The following is an 18,955-nucleotide window of genomic DNA, read 5'->3' on the forward strand; positions in this document are numbered from 1 at the left end:
TGAAAATAGTTTAAATTTTTTTGACGCCCATCCGCAAATTGTTATGAACTTGGACAGGAAAAATATCAGACAGCGAATAATGATTCCGTAATTGAAGCACGCTTCTGATGTATTCTTTTGTAAGTGAAATATTAAAATTTGTTGCATCATACTCACCGACTTCCCTGAAGGAGGCGAGCTGCTGCCAACACGTGATGAGACTACAGCTTCCAGAGACACCGTGGCACTTGCAGGTTACCTTTGATTTCTTTACAACTGCCTGAAAAGTTCAAAGACATTTAAGAAAATCCCGAAAGCCACTTGATATTGCAATATTAGATCCACCATTTTGAACTTTGTAAGTTTGATAAAGAGGAGAGGGAACGAATGTTTTTCACTGGAACACTTGTTCGTTCCAGAATGATAGAAAAAAAAAAAAATGATATTGCAGACCAACAATTGAGAACAGAAAAATTGTTTCCCGCGCTATGTGAGAAAGCCTCCACGGGTCCCATTGAGAAGAGTGTACATAGTTGTGAATGAGCGGTGGCAAATGACGATAAATCATTGCTCACGCAAGAGCACGCGGAGTATCCTTGTTTCTTAAGCTATATGTCGGCAGTCCGGTGCACGACGTCGCTTGCCTAAACTTTCGGATCATGAGCCTGTGTGTTCGAGACACGTGCCTCCGTGTATCCGCTTAAGATTGTTAAAATCTCGAGAAGAAATCATCAATAAAATCTCAACATAATTGGGGGGAAAAAAAACCTCGCCTCCACCATACCATTTTCTCTTTTTTCTCCTTCGTTTTTCTTATGCGCTTTCCTTGCTTCGATTACCAACCTTCTTCGCAGATTCATGTTATTGTAAATTCTAAAATGTTCTTGAAACGTAAATAATAAAGCGCTCACCCTCAAATTTCTCTAATTGTGTTTTCATTTGGTTTGAAAAAAAAAAAAAAAAACTCCTAAAAACATGTATGATTTCAGACAGTCCCAGCTGTATCCCCCCGCAACTAGGATGTCGGCATGCGACAGGTCGAGGAGCGGGCGCGGAAACGTTTCGTAGTCGGCGTGTGTCCCAGAGGCCTGTACGTATGGTGTAGATATAATACGTCCGGGAGATAATTCCAGCCGGCCGGGCGACGTCGCTCGCTTAATTGGGACGAAAACGAAGCGACGGATCGATCGATGGATCGAGGGCTGATCGGTGGATCGATGAGTCGGTCGGTCCGCGAGCGATTAAATCTCCGGCGTGCCGCGGCGGCGGCGAGAGCAGCCTCGACATTCGCCCCGTTCAACTCGCTGCGTCGTTCCTCTCCTTCCTCCCGCCTCCTCCTCCTCCTCCTCCTCCTCATCCTCCTCCTCTTCCTCCTTCGCGGTAATTTCATCGTCCCTCGGGGTCCGTACGTGTAGTAACGTAGGTAGAGGTGAACGGATGAGGAGGAGGAGGAAGAGGAGGAGGAGGAGGTACACGCGGCCGGAGCATCGACACGCAAACGTTTGCCTCCCGTGCCGCACGGTCGGCTCTTAAGATTAATTCGACACCTTTTAAATATTTAGCTAACGTGACAACTCGCGGCCCGATGTATGGGTAAGGTATAAATTACACGCATAGAACAGCTCCGCGACGCAACGGCCCAATCACTCCGGCAAAATTACACAACCGATAATTTTTCACTGTACTATGCGACGAAAGTCCAAACAGTGGGCGGCAGGACTGCGGCTTAATTGCCGTGCGGTGTCTGATTCTGAGTCCTGCAGTGGATCGGCTTAAAGTAAGCCAAACACTTTCGAACTGTTACGCAGCTGGTAATTGTCATGGGCAGAGGACTGTTGATCCCGTCTCTATAAACGTCTGTGAGGAGGACTCTGATCCAATCTTCATTAATCATCGCCGGAACAAATTCTCTGCATTCTAGCGATGGCCAATAAGCTAAAAATAATTGATGCATCTGTTAATCGAGTTGAAAAAAAATAATCGAACACGACTCGATTGAATCGGTAAAAATTAATCGATCGATCGATTATTTTGTATTTTTTTGAAACGGTGTATGTGAAACCAAAATGTTGTAAACTACATCAAATAGATAATTAATAAGTAGGACAATGATAATTATTGATACTTTATATCACATAAGTTGATATTGTATTGCGTCGTTCCTGGGAGTAAAATGCAAAAACCGATTGTGTGGAAAAATACTCGAGTTAACAGAAAATCGATTGTTTTTGGTCATTGGTTTTGGAAAGTAGTAAACTTTCTTCCGCTCTCACCGAATCAGTTCGTAGAAACACTTCTTTGATTCTTTCGACAGGCTGCATAATCAACAACGGAACATATATGTGTAGTAGATTTATATGTATCTTCGTTATACCGAGCAGTACATCCACCTATATCCGTTTGAGATCCATCTGTGCTTCCACCCGCCCTCTTTCCCTCTTCCCCTTCAAACGCGACGCCGGGCATGGCATGGCACGGCACCCATGATACGTGCGCCACGCGTCCATTCGGCCATTGTCAACGCAACCGGAGATACGTATATCTGATTATGCAAATTGAACTAAATTTGCATGCAAATTGCGGCCAGTATATTTACGATTCGTTACCATGAGCCTGCATCAAATTACCCAAATCACCCGAATCACGGGCAAATCCTCTCCGTCTATCTTGCACCAGATGCACAACGGGTGGGACGACTAACCATCAGGCGACACCTCGTCTTTGTTCTTTGTTAGTTTTCTACCTTCGGTAAAATAGATTGATTTAATACTGCCGATATTTTCGTTTTATCAAGTTTAAGTGAGTAACGTTAGTATCGTCAAGTATTGATGAAGGATTAGTATTCAGCAAGTTTAGAATTTTTCTAAATTAAACGTCAAGTTTCGAATCACAAGTATTTTTTTCTGAATTATAGTTTAGCGAATTTTAGAAAATTCTAAGATTGTTAAGGAACAAGTTTTCGTAAAAATCCATAGTTTCATTGACGTTACGAACGTCAACTGCATTTTTTTTTTTTTTTTTGTTCAATACAACCCAACCGCAAGTGTGTCACGTACTTGTCGATGTACCTATAAAATCGTAAAATATATTGCAAGATCGCGGTTTTAACACGATCGGAGGAAGCAGCACGCAACAAGCAGGGTCGTATAATTGCATTCGCGAACGATATATTCGTCATTATTATACAATCTGGCAGCCTCGTGTATCGTGCGCGGTAATTACTTCTGCAGGTAGGGCCGTGTATAATGTATTATGTATAAATGTTGTGTGTACGAAGGAAGTATCTGTACCTACACGCAGTGGTGGCCGTAATCACGTGGACCTCCGTGACTCGGGACAAAGCCTGCAAGATTATTGTCGCATTGTAACTGACTTGCAGTAATTCTTTCGAGCCCTTCGTTTTTCGTTTCTTCCACGCGTTTTACTCTTCTTTGTATTTCTTCTCTCCCTCTCTCTTTCTCCCTCTCTCTCTCTCTCTCTCTCTCTCTCTCTCTCTCTCTCTCTCTCTCTCTCTCTCTCTCTCTCTCTCTCTCTCTCTCTCTCTCTCTCTCTCTCTCTCTCTCTCTCTCTCTCTCTCTCTCTCTCTCTCTCTCTCTCTCTCTCTCTCTCTCTCTCTCTCTCTCTCTCTCTCTCTCTCTCTCTCTCTCTCTCTGTGCCTTTCGTTGACACAGTCCGAAATCTTGGTGTCTATATATCTGCGGATCTATCCTGGAATGGACACGTAGCACAAGTGTCGAGAAAAGTCTATGCCTCGCTTTATAGGCTCAGACATAAGGGTGATATGCTCTCTCCCCAGGTGAAAGCCATGCTAGTCCATGCGCTCATCATACCTCACATTGACTACTGTAGTTTAGTCTACCATGATGCCACAGAGTACTTAAATCTCAAGTTGCAAAGGCTAGTAAATAGTGGCATCAGATATATCCTTAACCTGCGGAGAGACATCCATATAACCCCTCATCGTGTCAAGCTTCAATGGCTCTCTGTCGTGAACCGTAGGCTTTATTTTACTGGATGTCTATTCTATCAAGTGCTCGTAATGTCTAGGCCATCCTACCTAAATAACTTAATCCCTGAGGATGATCGTAGTACGCGACGATCATCCAGATTAGCGGCCTCTTCTCAGGGCATGCTGCTGCCTATTCCGTTCACCAGAACATCGGTCTACCAAAACTCCTTTCTCCTATCTGCCATGCGGTTTTGGAACAGCCTTCCATCGTCCCTAAAAAACTCCCCGTCACTTGAAGTTTTCAAACCTAAGCTCCACCATTATCTCCTAGCAGCAGAATCGGGCTCTTCCATGACCCAAATAAGATCTAGGCTATGATTGGCAGCAGCCGTAGAATAGGAAACTCCATAGCGTGGACAAGTTATAAATTATCTGGTTTTCGTCTATCCACTGTTGTTCTACTTCTCATTGTATTTCTATCTCCGTTTTATTATGTTTTACGTTTATTCTCATTGTTATTCTTAATTTTATTATTACTTTTAATTTATTTTATGTATCTTCCTGTACTACCTATTCTTATTCTTATCCTGCATCTATCAAATTGTGCACTATTATTTTAGTCCTATCGTCGGTTCTTTAAATTGTAAACCATCATTATTTTTATTGATTATAAACTCTAAATTGTATATTTATTGTTAGTTAACTATTTATATATTTTATCTTCCTGGTTCATAGTTAGTAATATATCCTTTTATTATATTACACTTCTGTTATGTTGCACTATTATCACTAGATCTATTGTAAAATCCTGATCTTGTATCTTATGTTACTTGCCTTAAAACCCAAGTGGGTCATGGCATAAATAAACGCGATCTATCTATCTATCTATCTCTCACTCTCACTGTCTCGCTCTCTCTCTCTCACTCTCCCGCTCTACCGCCGCGGACTTGCAACGTACTGACTCCAAGGAATTAATTATGATTCTCATTGTACTCGATCGCCGTATGCACCTCCATACATATTATATTCGTCCCCCTCTTATACCGTACACGAGACGATAACTTATTCAATTATGTTTACTCCCACGGTGGTAAAAATAGAAGAAAATCAGTTTTCCTCTCCGACAGTTGATTCACTTATTATTCACTTACTTCTCATATCCTCATACCTACTGTATTGTGTTATAATATTAGCAGCCCGTCCAGGCGCCGTCGTCATCCAAATTTAGCGTAATAAACTTAAAATTTCATTCAGATATAACAATCTTGCTTAAAGTAAAAAATATCTGAACGAAGATTCAGAATATCTGACCTAACCTGAAACCCAACAAAACCTAACCCAACCCAACCCAGCCTGTATCTATAATAAGAACTTAGTCAGCGTTCACCAAGACTGCGATCCCGTTCCGACTTAGTTTACAAATATCGTTACATTTGAAAAACTATTGATCTCGTTGTAACAAAATACATTTCAAAGCCTGGCCAAACGTCGTAGCTATCCACGAAAAAGAAATAATGCAAATCGGTTTGGTAGTCCTGGATTTATAAGCGACCATACGTCAGAAGGACTTCCAAGTTTTATACGACCGAGAAGAAGATAGGCATAATATGGAGGCGAGTTCTAGCCGACGTAGGAAGAACCGATAATAATTTAATGAAACTTATTACTTGCTACATTGTATATTCATACGAAATATGCACGCGCATCGGGCCCAGACATTCTGGTTATGATAATTGTAATTTACGTTTACGAAATATCGATTGAAACGCGATGGGACCGAGGCTCCGCCGTTTGACGACACCGGCAATTGCGTCTAGCGGCCGAATAATACGGAGAACCGTCGCAGCGCCACCCACGCCTCGCCCTTACAATTCTACAGCTCGTCTCGGCCCAGACAAAAGCGATTGATGACGTCGGTTCGAGAGACTCAAAGTGAAAAGAAAGGATCGGCTACGCCAGGCTTTGGGCCACGCCACCTTGCACTTCGGGAAAATCCCGAGGTTGAACATGTTTGTCGTGATCTTACAGTGCACGGGTGATGCTGCGAACACCCGAAAATTCCGCGAGATGATTTCAATACCGATCCGCGCATTGAGCGTGCGGCGAAACGGGGCGGAGTTGAAACTTGACGTTGTACTGTGAAGCAAATATGAAAATCCAGTCGGGTTTAATTCCCGAATTGTGTTTGAAGATTTCGTCAGTCACGAACGCACATTTTTGCCGCTGCATAGCCGCTCAATTGAAACCAAACTCACGATGGGCTTGGCATTCCGTTGAAGAACGCTAATTTGGTTGTTTCCACCTACACTGACGTCACTGGCTAATGCTACGAAGACTAAATTAGTTTCGGAAAGCTCCGAGCGCTCGCTTGCGCGACCGATTCCTTATCCTTGTCAAGATCACCGTAGCTCTTCCTATGCCTACTACCTAAAAAACAAAAAAAACAAAATTACGGTACGATTATGCAAGGACTCGAGATAGGGCGAGGATCAAGCGTCCCGCGGCAGTAATTAGAGAGAGATGAGAATTGAATCGAAGGAGATAAGGCGGCCGACTAGAAATACAAAGAGGGAAAGATAGAAGGAGAAACAAGAGCCCTCCGTTGCGCTTTGTGTGAGGCCAATATGCATATATGTATATCCGTGTTCTCTTTCCGCACCGCATTCTTTTTTCTTCTATACAGGTATAAATGTATAAGCCACTGCAACGCCACGTAATCCGATCCAGTTGGTAATATTGTGCCGGTGCATAGAAATAGAATATGAAGGTACCGAACCAATTACATTGGCGCACAGCAGCCGCACCCGCCTATTGCGCACTCGCTGTAATAACCGCTTGATTGACGCTTCCAACGTGAAAGGAGGCACTTTTGTACCTCGGGATTCGCGATCTGACTTTTCGTTTCATACAATTCAATCCCTCCACTGTTATTATGCCTGCTTAAGCTTTTTATTATCCATCGCCGATCTTTCGAGAATTATTTTTCCCACTGACAAGAAAGGTATAGCTAAAGCAGGGGATTGAGGAATACACTTTGACAACTCAGACGACGTTACGAAAAGTTATGTTGCAATGTTATAAGTTGAACTAATATGGATCAATTTCAATCCTGTAAAAAGCTTAGGGTTATTTGATGCCTCTCAGGATCAATAGTTTGCACTTCTTGAGCTCCTCGGTTATTTGGGTGGGCATCGAAGATTGTAGAGAATGTCGTAGATTAAATTTGATGGTCCTTTTATTAACGGGGTAATCAAGAAGATAGGTAGAGTCTTGCTTCACTCACTTATTCGACGAATAGATGAGGATAAGTAGTAGAGACGTTAATAGACTCGCCCTGAATTCCCGCAATGAGCGAAAATTTCATTGTTTTTTTTTTTTTTTTTTTCTATATATTTTTTGTCACTTGAAACCAAGTCAATCTACTTCTATGACAAAAGAAACGGTTCGAATAATGGAATAAATAGATTTCCTGCCGGTATCTCAGTGTAAAAAGTTGACCCAGTACGTGCTCTAATTGGAAATTCGAGTAAGCATTTAAACTGTCCGACAATTGGCTCATAGACTTCATTGATCAAAATGAGAATGAAATTGATGTTCACGATCGAAGCAGAGAATCGCGGCTGAACTCACCCTACGGCCAGCCTCGTTGTTGTGAAGATTCATAAGACTTCTGCCCTGCTCTCGACTGCCCCTTTTGTAGCTTCGTTCGCGTTCCCGAACGTCGACAAAGCCCTGAGTGAACCTGAAATGTGAACGAAAATTAAACACCTTGGAACTAAATTGCACCGTGGCTAATTGTCTCCATAATTTATACCGCGGGATCCAAAGAAGGAATAGAAAAACTGGATCGTGGGAGGGTTGAGGTTGAAAATTTTTTACTCCTCTACTGCGGTCGCCTTGATGGTTTTTAATTGCCGGATATTTCCGAACCAGAATCGGCTGCAAAGAAACCCACCTTGTATCGCTGCCAAGCTAGACTCGCAGGGGTAAGAAAGTGAAAAATGGTCGACCGGCTGGAGGGGTGCGTAGGCCGAGGGGCGGAGCAGCGATTACGCGACACTGGTTTAATAAATCTCGACGGGATCTGTCAGTGATAGATAAGTGTAATATTCGCTTTATGTCTGTTGGCGCGACTTGTCGTCCGGAACGAGGGAGAGGAGATGAATCGTTTCGATGACCCGCGTGCAAGCCTCTTTTCCTCTACGTAATATAGCGTCAGGTTTACTTGACAAGCGGTTTGAATTTTCATCACGGATCTTCAGCCCTGACACAACGAACAACACCAAATTGCTGACAGGGAGAGGGAATCGAAGCCCAAGCGCAGTGCTGCGAATTGTTTGCGAAAATTGGAAAATTAAGAAAGAAACGTCTGTTTTTCATCATTACAGGTACGTATGATCGCAAGATTTATTGATTGATTTTGCACAAGTTGCGTGAAATATGCAACTTTTCATCATCCGTAACTGCTCGATCCTGTCCAGGTCTGTTTGGTATTGAAAGTTAAATGCGTTCGATGATTAAGTAGAGCATTTTAACCGATGACAATGAGCTCTGTGATTATGATCACATGACGCGGTGGTCGGACGTTGCTTATCGCTACGATTAATACCCATCGTCCTAACTCTAAACTTTGAAAGGCAACGATCCCCAGCTGCAGACACATCGTGAACCTACAGAACCGAGTGGAACTCAGACCGAAGAAGCGATGTGCTTTAAATGGAGGATGAAGATGTCAACGACGGATAGAATTTCACGAGGTCAAACGAGACGTACTCGTTGCCAGCTGACATCGACGATTGGCTTATTTATTTACTTTTTATTGTGGCATGCAGGCATTAATTCGACCGCAAGCTATAGTCGCTCTGTGAGGTATAAATCTAATCAATTATCATAGACCGCGCACTTGGTCTGTTTCGTGTACGAGTGTTACAACGTATCACGAGCCACTGGGCATCGCAGCTGCAAACTGATCAGTAATCGGCACTAGTTTCGTCGATCGATCTCGATCTCTTCGGGCTTTCCTCTAATTTGGTATCAATCTGATGAATTGGCCGGATCGTCATCAAGTCTGTACCTACTTACACCTGATCGCGGTGCTAGACATGTCAATTTTTTGAACTTGCAGGAGAAGAAGAGATAACCAGGAATAAAAGAATTGTATGGAAAATTGCAAACGGATAAAAAAGGAAAGAAGAAAATAAATATACCTAAATCAGTGACTGCGGCACGTGCCTGTGGCATCACATTCGTCACGCCGGTGGTAATGGAGCCGTTACTTCAATCACAAGAATTACAATCTAGTACAGTTTTAATGATTTAATGGTGCTTGAGCTCGGGGATTTTTGATAACTAATGGCACTGCAGTCGTGTACATGTGTGGAGTATACCTCTACCATACACGTACGTATAACGTAGGTACGTATAAAGTGCTCATACAGAATCGAGGCCTGAAACAAATCGCGTGGACAAAAGCGTTGCTGAACTGGGGGGGGCGATAGGGCTGCGACATCGGGAATAATGCCCGTACCTAGGTATATTCCTATTCCTATTATAAGTAATGCGTGCGGTGGAGGCCGGGCCGCGTCGGGCACCAGGGGCGGATTTAACCCGTGACGAATTTTGGCCTTTTCGACTCTACGTCGCGTATCCCCTGCTCAACCGTGCGAGTCTAACGAGACTGACTTCTATTGCGACTTTAATCCCCCTACGTGCGACAAGTCAGGGACTTGGGGAACGGGAATTCCTACGCCGGGCTTGCTGCCCGATCCTCGCATAGTTCGTGGTACTGCAGTCTGGCTTCACTAACAATTATTTGCTTCTCTAACTCAGCGCGCATACGATCGCACGTTCGTTGCTTTTGAAAAATTGTAGACAACACCTTTTTAGATGACACGAACCGAGAGTGAAGTGTATCAAAAATTGCTGATCGGGGATAGAATTTTTTGCCGTGAAAGTGAAATTTTGAGTGAAAAAAAAAGGCTGAGAGCACGGTATCATGAGACTTGGAACGTGTACAGGAAATATTGGTAATTATATTTTCAAATAAACATTTCTTTTCTTTTATTCATCTTTTCTTTTATAGTGCACGGCAAGAAAATGTTGAATGTCTGCAGGTCTTAGAGTGTAGAGTTGAAGTATAAATTTCATCGCTCGGGTACCTCCGGATATTAGAGCCGTGGGTGTTACCAAAATGGCAGTTAAGGCTCTCGAAAGGGCAATCATAAAAGTGCCCAGGTGGGAATTGATAATAAATTTCAGTCGTGATGGTGGTACGTCGCCGAGGGAGGGACGAAGACCCGAAAAGAAGGCAATTCGAGGAACGATATATACATACACGGCAGTATGATCGTACACGTTTACACTTCTTGTATAATACTCGAGATGAGACCGAATGAGAAACAGAAAGAGCCAGCGGTGCACGGAACTCTTGAACGACCGGAAATTCAACGAATCGATAATTAGTGAAGCGAATATCCAAGTGAAGACTGAGAGACAATGGGAAAAACAGTAATTGATTAGAAAAGATGTAACTAGTAATTTGTATACGACGTTGTATTTTTTAATAATCAAATTTTCCGTCTCTCAAGTATATCTTAATTTGGATGTTTCGTCTGAGATTCTTGTTCATTTGAGCTAAACTGAATCCTGACAACCACCCGACTTCTCTCTTGCACCTCAAACTTCAAAAGAAGAGATTGCTAAGAAGCCATTCTTTGTGAGTACGTTCTTTCAGATAACGATTCGATAAATTTCCATGGCAATGATTCACGAAACGTAGTAGAAAGGAAGAGCCAGACACTACTTACGGAATTTGCAGGTGCGCTTACGTCGATCATGACACGCATATCGCACGTGTACCGATACGTACTGTAACAGCGTCGGTGTGAGTGAAGCAGCTAGAGAGTACGATACTTACTTGTAACCGTACTCGAGATTGTCGCCACAGCCGCCCCAGATCCACTCTCGATTAAGATCCCTCGGGCGTCCGCTCCTCGAGCATCCGCAGGACGACAGCTGGCCATCCCTGCAGGCACGGCTGATGGAGTATACGACACCAGCGGCAGCCATGGCGTGGACGAACGCCGTTTCTCTGCTGGCTGAAACGAGGATGAAGGAAATAAGACGATCACTTTCAACGACATCTCGTCCGAAGAATCAGCCCCACGTGCCCATGTCATCCCGTCTCATCTCTCTTCCATCCATTCGCCCTCTCGATGATCCCAGTGCTCTGTACCATAATGCAGATTTGCAATGAGGGCTTTCTTTCGCCTGCGACTTCGGAACGATCCAATTAATCGCAGCTTACCCCGGGACAAAGAGGGCCTCTGAGGACCAGAGCTCTCTTCTCTACTCGGCTATTAATAACGGTTCAATTGTCACCGGCAGCCGAGACGCCCTGCACCCCACTAAGCCACGACCTACAGCGCCACCCCTGACGCGTGAATATATGCAATAATATATTCTACAAGCTCCTCTGCACCCTGTACCCATTCGCTTAGCGTGAAAATGCAGCTGAGTTTGGAGGGTCTGCGCGCGTGATCTATACGGAAGATTTTCCGTTTCTGTCCCATTTCTCTTGTGTGCAAAATCCGTTTGAGACTAAGCCGTAGCTGGTAATATGAGTGTGTCGTACGCGCAAGCATGTGCGAACTATACCACAACTGAAGTATTTTCCTCGTCGTTTTTTTTTCGAAATATCTGTGTAAAATCAAAATGAAATTGTGAAATGTCGGAAGCCAATCGACTCTGTAGGTAGAATGCACCTTTCAAGTGAATCAGATGAAAAAAGTTGTCGCCAAATCCAGTTCTGGAAGTGATCGGTCATACAAATTAAAGGTGGCAAGCTCTCATTTTTATCTATGCGCGTAATAAATTTTATGAACGTTGGACGTATCCTACAACCTCTAACTCCAACGTTCAACACTCTGCAAATTAACCGATTCCGCTGAAAAGGTGAATTAGGTTTTGATCGCCTCCCGCCGACATGAGAGAATGGCGGTCTTCTCCTTTATTCCTCCTCCACCTTCACCGCCACCTTCTCTTTCTCTGCTTCCTCTTCTTCTTCTTCGTCTCCTAGGCTGTGCCGTGTTGCAGGCGGAGCGTAGAAAGGAAGAGGAAGAGGAAGAGGAAGAGCAGGACTGGCTGCCGAGGACGTCGTGTACACGACTACACGAGACAAGACAATGCCGGGAATAGCGGTAAGTATCGCGACGCGCGCGCGTTCCGGAGTCTCTTTGATCTCGCCGCGTAGCAGAAAGCGGTTGAGCATCGAGGCTGGCTCTACAAAAGGGACCCTCAGTCCCCGGTCAGTCAGTCAGCAGCAATCCAGCTCCGGCACCAGCTCCAGCTCCAGCTCCAACTTCAGCCTCCGCTCGGCAATCAGGATTAGAAAGTATCGAGGACGATCTACGCGCGCACGCTTCTGCGGCACGCGGACCGCGAGGGCTTTGATCGGACGCAACACCGGAGCGGGATTCCATCCTCATACTCCAGCTGTCGAAGGAGATTATTTGGCGACGCCACAGCCAAAGGCGCAGCCTGGCTAACCGGTCAAGCTCAACCTTCTTCTGCAAACCCGTGACGGTACTTTGGTCTCTCTTTTGTCCCGGACTCCCCCACGAGCCGCGTGGTGATCCACATCGCTTGTATAAATCGTTGAAAGTCGAGACCACCAGTCGCTTTGGAGAGAGGTACGGGACCGCGAAGATGATCCGCGTGGAGAAAAACCAAAATCTTTCGTTTTAGGATCGTCCGTTTTACAGTTCGTACGATTCTCATTTTCCGGAAAAAGGACATTGCTTGGCTATCGGAATGGCCCAGTTTGCTACAGGTTCCTTCAAGAAATGCCATACACTCGTTGAAGGTGCCTTAGGAAATAAGTAGGACAAAATGTCACGTGGCAGTAGTGCAATTAATCAGATTCTACTACTGCCTGCGCTTTACGGCAGCGTGCTGCTTACAAGATTTGAAAATTATCCAATTGTATAGCGCAGGTAGGTGTAGAGTGAATTAGTAGCACTTTTTTTCATTTCATTTCCTTCATACGCCTCCAAGAACAAGAGAAACTTCCTTGGAATGATGTATCGCTCGCAGCGAAGTTTTTTGCGGACCAGTTGCGAGGTGAGCCTTTCTCCTTTGGCAAGATGGCATGGCAATTACCTACAGTACTCCGGATGACCAATTTACCCGGGATAATGATTTTTAATATGCACTCAAATATTTTCCCCCTTCTCGAACGGATGGCGTTTAATTAAGCTACGAGGAAACGGTAAAGAGATCTGCGATATGAACTCACCGATTCCGAGTACCGGACCGAAGACCGTCCCATCCTCGACTGTCGAGCAGTTCCATCTTCTGTCACGGAATTGGTGCTGACACTCGGCGATTCCGGCTCTCGCGCCTCGTGCCACACCGGCCATGTGATCCTGATAGAGCTGGCAAAGCCTCCCCTGCCCTGGAGAGAGACCGTTCAAGTTCGCGCAAAGTGGCGATGCTCCCACCTCGTACAACTCCGTCGTTCTCATCGCCTCTAACTGGCGTATACCCTGCAGGCCTACGTTTCTGAAACATTAACCAAATCCGGTTCTATCAATCAATTTTCACCTCAAAAGCGAATACCGTTTTATCCCCCTTTACTTCAACGTTGACCCTTTCAGTCACAGAAGCCAGGAAACCACTGTAGTGGCGCCCTTTCTTTTTTTTTTTTTTATATCACTTCTCTTATGTTTCATGTATACTCCTGAATTCTCTTGCACTTTCAGGTAAAACAATACTTAAACTTTTGAATGATTGAAATTTTTTGTGAATCCATAAAAGTTTATAATTGTTACAAATTAACACATGCAAAGAAAAAACAGCGTATTTTCCTGAATGTAATTCTTCAGCGGAGAAATTTGATGATAAATATAGGCTAAAAACGCTTGAGATTCATTGGTTGGCAAAGATCTCAAAATAGCCATTCGATTTACAAAATCCAATGTGTAGGGGTACTTTTCACCCTTTTTACGGGTGCATATAAATAGTATTGCGGTTTGCACCTAATCTTCACCTAAAATCGTATTGTCTCGAAGTAAATATTCACATAAATCTCATTCAAGACCATTGTCTCAAGCAATGTTAATAACTCACACTGTTTTCACCCAATTTTCGGGGTTGTTTTTACTTTTATTAAATTTTGACATCATATTCGCATCCAGCGTCGAAAAATACACGTGAAACATATAATTGCACTTGAATGACAACAGAAAACTGAATTGCCTAACAGAAAGGGTTAACCCTATCTTCATTTGTAATCAGAAATCCTCAAAGTAAGACAAAAATCATGACTAGGCGTTGGAATTCGGAACACGAAGTATGCGAGGCCCGTAGTAGACTTTTTCCGTCCACGTGCAGCTTTCTAACGGTTTATGCTCGAATTTCGTTCGGGTTAATTGCGGCTATTGACAGGTTAGGTTAACGAAAAAAGTTGAGAGCGGAGACGAGTCCGGGTGTTTTTACTCTGAGCTGCGATTCATTTTAGTTTAAAATCCTGTCAGTGATGTAGGCATATCTGTAGTTCCGAATGGTTTCAGGTTGATAATTATTTCGACACTAACCGGCCTTCTCACAAGTTGAAAGTCACTAGGTGAAACAAGAACACAACAGACGCCTTTTTGGTATAACCAGAATCCAATTCCCCGTATATTTCACCCGTTGTTCAACTCTGCCGCTCTCTTAAACATTATGAAATTTCATCGGAAAGAAATTACCTTGGGATTTCGAATCGCATTCCGGATTTCGAGGTGGCGAACCTTTCCGTACCGATCTACCGATCGGCTCATTTTAATTTTGAACGCACGCGGTCAGCCGAGCGCAGGACGATTAATGAAACCGGTGAGGCGAGCTAAGCGCGCGCGATGTTCGGTTACGAAAGTTAATAGAAAATGGTTCGCGTCGGCGCGACAAAGGCTTTGTTAACGCCTCTTTAGGGGAACGATTAGGCAACCAAGCCGAGCTAAACTACACTTTAAAACTTTTTATTTTACTGCTCTCCTGACGCGGCCACCCATTAACCACGTCGCTCTCGCGCACAGCTTTCCGTATATTCAGCTTCTGCCGTGCATCCGCCGTGTACGCGCGTATATCAAAAATTCCAATATCGATTTGCCGATCCCATTACCGTAGAAAAGAAGAGTGAAAAATTTCTATTTTTCTCTGCGTATTATAGTTGGGGGAATATAAACGAAGTAGAAGAATATGATACGAAATAATTTTGGAATTCATGGATCCTATAAGGTTGTCACAACGTCCAATTATATCTACCACAAGACTGACATAGTGAATACGGACGGATGAGTCAGCCCAAGGATCAATTTCGAGTAACCGGTATTGGCATTCCGAGAGTTCGATCCCCGAGGGTAGGTAAGTAAAGAAGCGGGTGTGTTTCAAGGCGGGAATTTCAACACCTCGCTGCCCGAATCGCGGTGAGCGGGCGCAGAAGGCGCTGCCCGATTTTACGGGGGCCCAGGGTCTACTGCGTAATTACACACTTTAGATACCGATCTCTGTCGATCTCCGTCGGCGTCGAAGCCCCGATATCTTACCCCAAATTAGGCGCACCGGAGTCAGGAGAGCACTCGTAAATCCTTGGCGGCTGCTGTATACCTGCACGGCAGTCTGACGATGAGTGTGAATCCTCGGGCTGCGCCTTAACCTACCTCTACGATGACGAAGAAGAAGAAGACGACGACGAAGAAGAAGATGAAGAAGAAGAAGGAAGAAGAAGACGAAGAGGAGGAGCTAGTTTTCAGCTATCACGAAAGCGTTGTAGCGGTCAGCAGAGGATAGGCGAGAAGAGTAACGGCCCCGTCGCTGCAGCGGTTCCGACTGCGAGCCCGTTCCGCTCAGCTTAAGCTGCGCCACTGGATGCCAACGTGCCGAGTAATTTTCACCAAGCGCTTAATTATCTCTCCGATTTGATCTCGGACGCGCGATAATATTGCGTGCCAACTGACGGGGCAGGTCTGCAGGAGATATCCGGAAGGGTACGGTGCCGCCCATTTAACGAGTGCATTCAACATATCTCCTCTCTTCGGCTCTCTGTCCACTTCTCTTTATCCGCCTCCTCCTCTCCCTCGAGCTCGCTGATCGTCAGGAACGACAAGCAGGTGCGGCACGCTCATCCGTAATCCTCTGTAATACGCGGCATGGCCGGGGAGTCAAATTGCCGAAAACCGAGGAGCGAGAGGAGGAGATAAATTTTTAACGGGGTTATCAGGGGAGCTAAATTTTATTGCGGTGCTCTATAGTCCGGAAATCAAAAGAAAATCGGAAATCATTCCTCGATATGACGAGGGGCTGGTGAACATTTTTTCCATGCACCCATTACACTTGTAACTGCATACCGGCGTACTAAAATATTGTTCGCAAATCAGGCTCCTGAGCAAAGTTAACCATAGAATAATTGGCGGATCAAAAATTGTGAAATTCCCCAAGAACCTGCTCTGTCAGCGCTGCTACAAGAATAATAATTTTCTACATAAGTTAGTTGAACGTGAAATATATTCGAGTATAAAATAAAAGAAACCAAACTTCTTACCCTTGAAAATAACAACCTGGATATCTTTAGTATCTTAGATAATTCAGGCCTGAAAACCTTCATGAGACTCGCTGCTTCGTCAATCATATCATAGATGATATAGAAGAACTATCAATTTAAGGAAGCAGACATTTACGTCTTGCTGTTAGTGCAATACACTTCTTTGTACTTACTGTTGTATAATCTTTTCAGATGAGACAATTAAAAAAACTTATACATATAAAACAAAGTATTGGCAGGAAATGTGGAGTACTTCACGCCAAATATAAATTAGTATAATTTACGAATAAGGTAAAAAAAAAATATTTATATATATATATATATATATGTGTGTATATAGATTCGTACGTGTACAGTATAGAGGAGGAGTAGATAATTCGAAGTAATGGCGCGGTAAGATAATGGTGCTATAATTACGGAGGATATACCCATCCGCTGCTGCACCCGTTGCACCAGGTGCAGCACCACGGTGCATATCGACCGGTTTCGGCTTTGTGCTGGCGCATAAATAACGTGCGGGCATTCCGCGAGCTTGTCTCTACTCAATTTCAGCAAACAGCTACGTACAGACGCAGACACGCAAACGTAGATGTTCCGTGATCGTTTCTGAAGCTGATTAAAATTGAGAGGAATAAGAATGAAATTGAAAAAAACAGATAACCATTTCGGGCCTTTTATAAATGCCAAGTTTTCTTCGGTGCCTATAAATACTTGCAGTTCAGAAGAATTATAGTCATCTGAATTAAAGAATAAAAATTTTCTACGAAAGTTATGCACTGAAATTCAAACGCTTAATTTGTATTTGTTTTTTATTATTATTTGGGCCCTGTTCTTCTTGGAAGCTCATTGTTGCCGACTGGAAACGACGTGAAATTAAGAAAAGTGGAAGCCTGAATAGAGGCGAACAGGAGACCCTTTAAATAATTACGTGACAGAATTACTAATTACAAATGAGATAAGTACAGTCGACGGTGTCATTTTTTTTTTTCTAGATACAGATCCTATTTTTACAAACGTAACCGAAGTGGAAGTAAAATAAGTAATGTCGAGCTGTTGGACATTTTACGTAATATCATTAATTTCGGAAATGCACGGGATTTTTTCCTCTCCTCCTTTGATTTCCATTCTTTTTTTACGGCGGCGAGGGGGAGGGGCGGAGGGGAGGGGGGTGGGGGTTTGAAAAATTGTTCTCATTATAATCACGGAGGCTTGGGAGTTTTGAATGACGAAGGAATAATATATGCGACGTCGAGTCGTTTGATGTTTGTCAATATTTCAAGCTTGTGAAATGTCAGTTCTTTAAACTTTCCTGCGCGACCCGAGCGCGTAGCGATGCCCTGGCTAGTTAATTGTTTTCTCTATCGCTTCTCTTTCTACCGAATAGGTTTATTCTTAGATAACTAATGGCTCGAATTCCTTCGGCTGGACAGATCGTTAATATCACAAATACCCAATCAAAATTTATCAACGAACTCACATACTTATATCTATATTACATACATACATGCGTATAAACGCGCAGTAAACTCAACCTTCGGTCCTTCTCTCCGTTTACACGGCCGCCCCAGGATTCCAACCATGTATATCACTCTGCTCTGAAGATTATACGGAGCTTCCGGATCATGACAATCTCACCCTTTAATCTCGTTACAGACTTGACTTGGATCAAGTAGTAGGAGGGTATGAGGCAACCACTTAAACTCCCATCTTGACGACAGGTTGATTCTATCGGTTATGAGATATTGAAATAAGTAGGTGCCTATCACGAGGGACTTTCTTTGTCAACCGAAGCCCGGAAGTGGTTATACTTGTTTCGGTTGTTATTGGCTGTGAAATATCTTTCTTTGATCGAGTGTTAACCGTCCAGCACTTCTTCGAGGCAAAGTTTCCGTACCCGAGCTGTAGGTGCATCAATATTCTCTTTACTTACCTGGGTATGGACATAAAATATTTGAAACGTCTTCCGGCGCGCTGGTCCGGGGACTTATTCTCTCATCAAGCGTTGCGCGCAATTTCTTTGTGCTTATATACCTCAGCGACGTCAAAGACGTGCCGCGGCATCGACGATAAGCCAGCAAGTATACCTTATACTCTTTGACGGGACGTAAATAAAAGAGCGGAGTACAACACTCCGTATCTTATCTTTCGCGACGCTGCATGGATATACGTATATACGTCGCATAATAACGGAACGTTACACCGAAAATCTGATTTCACGTCGCTTGAGCAGTACAAAATAACTCTGTGGTTGCACAAGAGAACTGCCACGACGACATTAATCATTTTCGGAAAATTCTAGCAAAAAATCTTATCGTCTGCACCGAGCGAAGAGATCGTGTGATCACGAGGATGAAGTTAGTTACTCCAACGATGCATGTTTAGAAAAAATCGCCAATTCGCGCCTTTGTGACTTTCTGAAATTTATTAAACCATTATAAACAAAATATTCA

General features: G+C 43.8%; 1 protein-coding gene across 2 annotated transcripts in view; it reads right to left on the reverse strand.

Annotated features, from left to right (window-relative positions):
• The window catches only part of LOC124188006 (protein Wnt-5b-like), a 52,029-nt gene that overhangs the window by 6,946 nt on the left and 26,128 nt on the right, over nucleotides 1-18,955 (reverse strand). The window contains exons 1-5 of one of the 2 annotated variants that reach the window (XM_046580261.1): nucleotides 15,511-15,815; nucleotides 13,224-13,489; nucleotides 10,845-11,025; nucleotides 7,559-7,670; nucleotides 157-259 (exon numbers count right to left, since the gene is read on the reverse strand). In XM_046580261.1, coding sequence (XP_046436217.1) covers nucleotides 157-259; nucleotides 7,559-7,670; nucleotides 10,845-11,025; nucleotides 13,224-13,452 — 625 coding nt within the window. In that variant the 5' untranslated portion in view covers nucleotides 13,453-13,489; nucleotides 15,511-15,815. Of the gene's footprint in view, nucleotides 1-156; nucleotides 260-7,558; nucleotides 7,671-10,844; nucleotides 11,026-13,223; nucleotides 13,490-15,510; nucleotides 15,816-18,955 lie in introns of those variants that run through there. The other variant, XM_046580260.1, reaches the window with a different exon arrangement.

The sequence above is a fragment of the Neodiprion fabricii genome, chromosome 1 (genome assembly GCF_021155785.1).
Source record: "Neodiprion fabricii isolate iyNeoFabr1 chromosome 1, iyNeoFabr1.1, whole genome shotgun sequence".
NCBI lineage: Eukaryota > Metazoa > Arthropoda > Insecta > Hymenoptera > Diprionidae > Neodiprion > Neodiprion fabricii.